The sequence below is a fragment of the Montipora capricornis genome, chromosome 3 (assembly GCF_036669925.1).
Source record: "Montipora capricornis isolate CH-2021 chromosome 3, ASM3666992v2, whole genome shotgun sequence".
In the NCBI taxonomy this organism is placed as follows: domain Eukaryota; kingdom Metazoa; phylum Cnidaria; class Anthozoa; order Scleractinia; family Acroporidae; genus Montipora; species Montipora capricornis.
The window spans coordinates 42,286,204-42,291,203 of record NC_090885.1 but is presented as its reverse complement, the minus strand read 5'-3'; the positions used below and the strand labels follow the sequence as shown (position 1 = coordinate 42,291,203).

At 38.9% G+C, this 5,000-nt stretch overlaps 1 protein-coding gene across 1 annotated transcript in view; it reads right to left on the bottom strand.

Moving 5' to 3' along the window:
• Positions 1–612: 612 nt before the first annotated feature.
• The window catches only part of LOC138043193 (zinc finger protein 593-like), an 11,143-nt gene continuing 6,755 nt past the window's right edge, over positions 613–5,000 (bottom strand). The window contains exons 2-3 of the mRNA XM_068889344.1: positions 2,479–2,541; positions 613–1,635 (exon numbers count right to left, since the gene is read on the bottom strand). Of these exons, the coding sequence (XP_068745445.1) occupies positions 1,479–1,635; positions 2,479–2,541 (220 nt within the window). The 3' untranslated portion in view covers positions 613–1,478. The remainder of the gene's footprint in view (positions 1,636–2,478; positions 2,542–5,000) is intronic.

Genomic DNA, 5,000 nt, shown 5'->3' with positions numbered 1-5,000 from the left:
TGCAATATAGACACCATCTTTTGACGTTAAGCAAGGGGGTGCAGGCAGACTCCACCATCTATTTTGTGGTTTGGTGGGTCTGTTCGAGTGTCGTAGTTTTGACCACTTCCCTTACGATGCCAAGTTTGGGAATCGATCCTGGGACACATTGGTGGGGGCGAATGCTCTCAGCGCCACTTTGCCATCCCTGCTTCCCAAGAGTGATGTTTTGAAAGTTCTCAAAGTTGGACGACCTTTAGGCTGTTCACTATTTTCGAATTCTGCAAGATAATTGGGGGATTTTCTGTTTGCAAAACACTCAACAAAATGTTCTCGCTAACGGGTTATTTTCTTTACCGTAAGCTGCATTCAGCAAAGAAGATCGTTCATTCAGCCATACAACTTAAAATGATCCTCCAGGTTTGAATACTCTTGATTCTGGTATTTTTTCCTTTACGTCTATTTCAGATTCTCCACGTCACTCATTAAATAGCAACCCTACAGTCCAGCGACAATTTTTTAACATGAGCGACGGCCATTTTGAAAAAGACGGACGGACGAATGGATAAACATTCAAGCTGAGATTTAACCAAAATTTTAAGAACATAATAAGAACATACCCAGGCTGAGAGTCAGTTACGAATTTCTTTAGTTTGCTCATTGGCTTTTTTGTCTCTGTGAGTAGTATAGATAAAGGTAAAAGAATTGTAAAAGTGTAGTCTAAGAGGACAATTAACTAATAAATACTTAGGGACGTTTTTTTGAACATTAGCATTGTGATTTTCCTATTGCATAAGAAAAGAAGAAAAACTGCGGCAGTTTGTAGTCGAACTTAGTACAACAAACAATTTTTAGAACAGGTAAAGAACGCTTTCGAGCTCAAATCACAAAAAAGGAAGAAGAAGAAGAAGAAGAAGAAGAAGAAGAAGAAGAAAAAGAAAAAGAAGGAGAAGGAGAAGGAAAAGGAAAAGGAAAAGGAAAAGGAGAAGGAGAAGGAGAAGAAGAAGAAGAAGAAGAAGAAGAAGAAGAAGAAGAAGAAGAAGAAGAAGAAGAAGAGAGAAGAGAAGAAGAAGACGAATACGAAGAAGAAGAAGAAGAAGAAGAAGAAGAAGAAGAAGAAGAAGAAGAAGAGCGTCCAGGCTCAATACCATAATTAGATGTTCTATTAAAAAGAGTGCAGGAATCCAGGTGTTCCAGATTTCCTTATTCCGAATAGTGAATCCCGGATTCCGACTCCCGACTCGTGGATTCCGGATTCCAAACTCGCGGGTTCCGCTGAAATGGATCCTGGATTCCACGCTCTAGATTCCGGATTCCAAAGCCTCACATTTGCTAGAATCCGGATTCCTTTACATCGGCTAAATAAAACCGCGGTCATTTCTTTGAAAATACTTGGTCAGTATGAATTGAAAAAAATGTTTTTTTTTTAAAATTACAGCATCTCGCAAAATTCAAGCAATACTGGAATAAATTTACTGCAGAAACAAACAGCATGAATATCAGCTGCCAAGTTCTTCAGTATCCTCTCCACTTTTCATTTCCTCATCCTGATCAAGGGGCAGCAATGGTTTGGTTGATGTTAGAGTGTAGGATCCCATTCCTGCCGCTCTCTCAGCCTCTTCTGGTGTGTATGGTACTTCCTTTAACATTTTTATTCTGGAAAATTTCAAAGAAAGAAGAATTTATCGTTAATGCTGAAATCGATCTTGCGTTTCCTCACTCGATGGTGAGAAAAGTGATTGTCGCACTTATCTGGACAATTTTATACAATTGTGTCTTCTAAATTCCTGAAAAATTCTGGCTGCTTCCACGGGATTTTTGAACCCATGACCTCTGCGATGCCAGTGCAATGCTCCACACAGAGGTCATGGCTTCGAATCCCGTTGAAGTCGCTTGAATTTTTCAGGCGTTTTTTATACGTGCGAGGATCACTATTCTCAACTTCGTCTATAGGCCGCACTTCAAACCTACGCATCGTTTCCTCACCCATCTGCAAACTGTGACTACATGTAAGTCACATCTTCAGCATGGCCGACTACGTGTAAATTGCATGACAGAAAGACAGACAGACACATAAATGTAACTTCAGCTTTAGAAAGTCCTATCAACGAATGGAGTTACGTTTCTTTTTTATTTTCCGTTGCACAAAGAAATAATAGTAGCAAAATACCAACACTTACCGTAATTGACTACTACCCCTGAGGGTCTTTCAAAGGATAACGAGCACAGCAGGTTACAAGCAAAGCCGTCAAAAGTTGGGACAGGGACGACCCATTAAGACTGCAGTGCTTGGTCTACTGGTCAAGTGGGAACCTAAAGCACTCATCAATACTGCCAGAGCAGCCAGCAATACAACTGAGGTTAAAAACAAAGGAGAGCAGCACAGATTCATACAGTTTTATATTTTTGACGTATGTACTTCCCATATTACAGTACTGCCTTTTCCAAGGAAAGTTTCTAAAAACAAAGGGTTGCAGAGATAAAGCCGAGACAACTTACTTCTTTCTGTGAACTCTTGATCTTATATGGTCTTGAAGTGCTTTGTCATCAACAAAGTATCTCCTTGGATGATAGAAAGGAAAGAAACTTTTGACCCTTAAATGACACATTACAGTTTCTCTTAATAATAAATCAAGAATAATAATAATAATAATAATAATAATAATAATTATTATTATTATTATTATTATTGACGGCGATGGCGAACGGATGATGTACTGGTCTTCGGTCTTCTTCTTGAGATTTATTTTACTTTTTACTTTCATCCACTGCTGCAAATTGAATTGTAAAGACATAATAGTCGCAAATCTGGGAGTCCTTGTCGGGATTTAAATGCTTCGAAACCACGAAACTACTTGAAAATACTGCCAAAGCGTCGACCGATTACACGATGTAGAGGAAACCAAGGGTTAAATGGACTGAACAAATGAGGAGAGACCCTCTAGAGTGTAAACGACAAGCACAGACTTTGGCTGCATCTGACAATGCACCGTGTAATATCAATGGCAGGAATAAAGGTTACATGGAGTTCATGAAGGAACTATGGGACGAGAAAGGATATGAACATCTTGGTTTTAAAGGGCAAAATCTGAGAGATCAAGTTTCACGGCTGGAAATGAATCAGGAGGGCTTAATCCATAATAGTGTTAAGTGTTTCAAGAGCAACAACTCAGCCCGCGTCTAATAATGCAAATAACATGATTTCTTGTGGAGGGCTTCATGACTATTGAATTAAAAACAATTGTGACCAGCAAAGCCAAAATCATAATCAGTCGATACTGGATTTGCATACCTCTGCAGTACAACCCCCAGAGGGGCTGACAGAGGAGCATGATTACTCAATTATCCATTAACACGCCATCTTTATTTATTTGGGGCCGACATAGTGATGGAAGAACAATAACAGTCAACACGTCGACCATTGGCAATGCCCATAACGAGATTCCCCTATGGGAAAACAGGAAAACATTTCATTGATAACTTAACACAGGACATAAACGATTGGAGCAATGGGTCAGAAATACAACACATTGCTCTTAAAGCAGCTATTGTCCTCCAGGCTGTTGGTTTACAAAAACCGAGCCAGAAATCTAAGGCGAAGGAGCACCAAGAGTGCTTGGCTAAACTGTCGGAGACTCCCTAATTCGATTAGACCAAAGTTTTCATTTCTTAATTAGCACCATTGATTGACATAACCTTGAATGAACTTTCATTGAATTTCACTTAGCAACGACCAATAAGATATTAGATTAAGCGATACATGAACATATAAGTTTAGGTCTCCTTTTTTTTAGAGTCAGAGTAGTTTTACACACCCGTTTTAAGACAAACACGAGAGGTTGATTAAACGCTTAGTTTAGTTATCAGTCTTAGTTATCAAACTCAGTCGAGTTTACTGATTGAGAGAGTTCGATACGCTGTAATCCCTTGTAAACGGGGCAAAGTTTACAAAAAAAACGTCTGGCACTGTGGAAAGAGGGTGAAATAGATGTCCTAGTGCGTAAAGGGAGGATGATCCAAATGCGTCTTACCAACTCCCGTAGAGCTGATCCACCCAATAAGGCAAAAGTTTTTGCAAACCTCGTCATGACAGGTCAAATTATTTCAGCCTTGCGATACCTCAGCGATGGAGACGGCGGGGGTATTCTGCCCTTAAGCGACAACATCATGAGACAACTTAAGGAAAAGCACACTGCGGCACAGGACGCCTCCCTAGGTTCTCTACTCTTTGGACCAATGGAAGACGTTCCAGGTACAGTGTACTACCAGATCAATGGGGAGATGGTTCGTGATGTTGCTTTAAGGACTAAAGGCTCTGGCAGACCTTTGGGTGTAAACGCCAATGGCTTTAGGAGAATGCTTGCTTGCAAATCTTTCAACAAATCTGGATCAGATCTGTGCACAGCTATAGCTACAATGACCAGACGACTGTGCACAGAATATATTGACCCTCTTAGTATCGAGGCAATATACATGTAAGCCAATCGTCTGATTCCACTTGACAAAGGAGAGGACTACTGTACGCCAGAACCATGTCTTGGCTAAGAGCAAAAGTATCGTTTGTTATGCTCCGCTCAGCTCTCCTCTGCCTTAGAGGTTCCAGAGGAAGACGAAATATAGCCCTTCAGGACACAGACATTAGAATTGAGAATGTGACCACTAGAATTTATTAGTTTTCATAATTTTAATTTGTTTGGTTTTATTAATGACTGATATTATCTGCATATATTTTTTTAATAAGAATGGTTTTTCTTTAAGGACATTATCTTTATTTCCAAATGGTTTTTTAGTCAGAATATGATTATGACATGAATTTTTCTTATTACAAGTAAGAATATCATGATTGTAATTTTATGACATTTGTTTGTTTGTTTTTTTTTTTCTTAAAAAAAAAAATTGTGCTTGAAAACAGCTCTATTGTGCTTCATAATTGTCTCTTTTTTAATGGAAAAGAATTGTAAATAGGTTTTAATAGGTTTTAAAATTCTAACTTGTAAATAGCAATTTGCTTGGAAAAATTA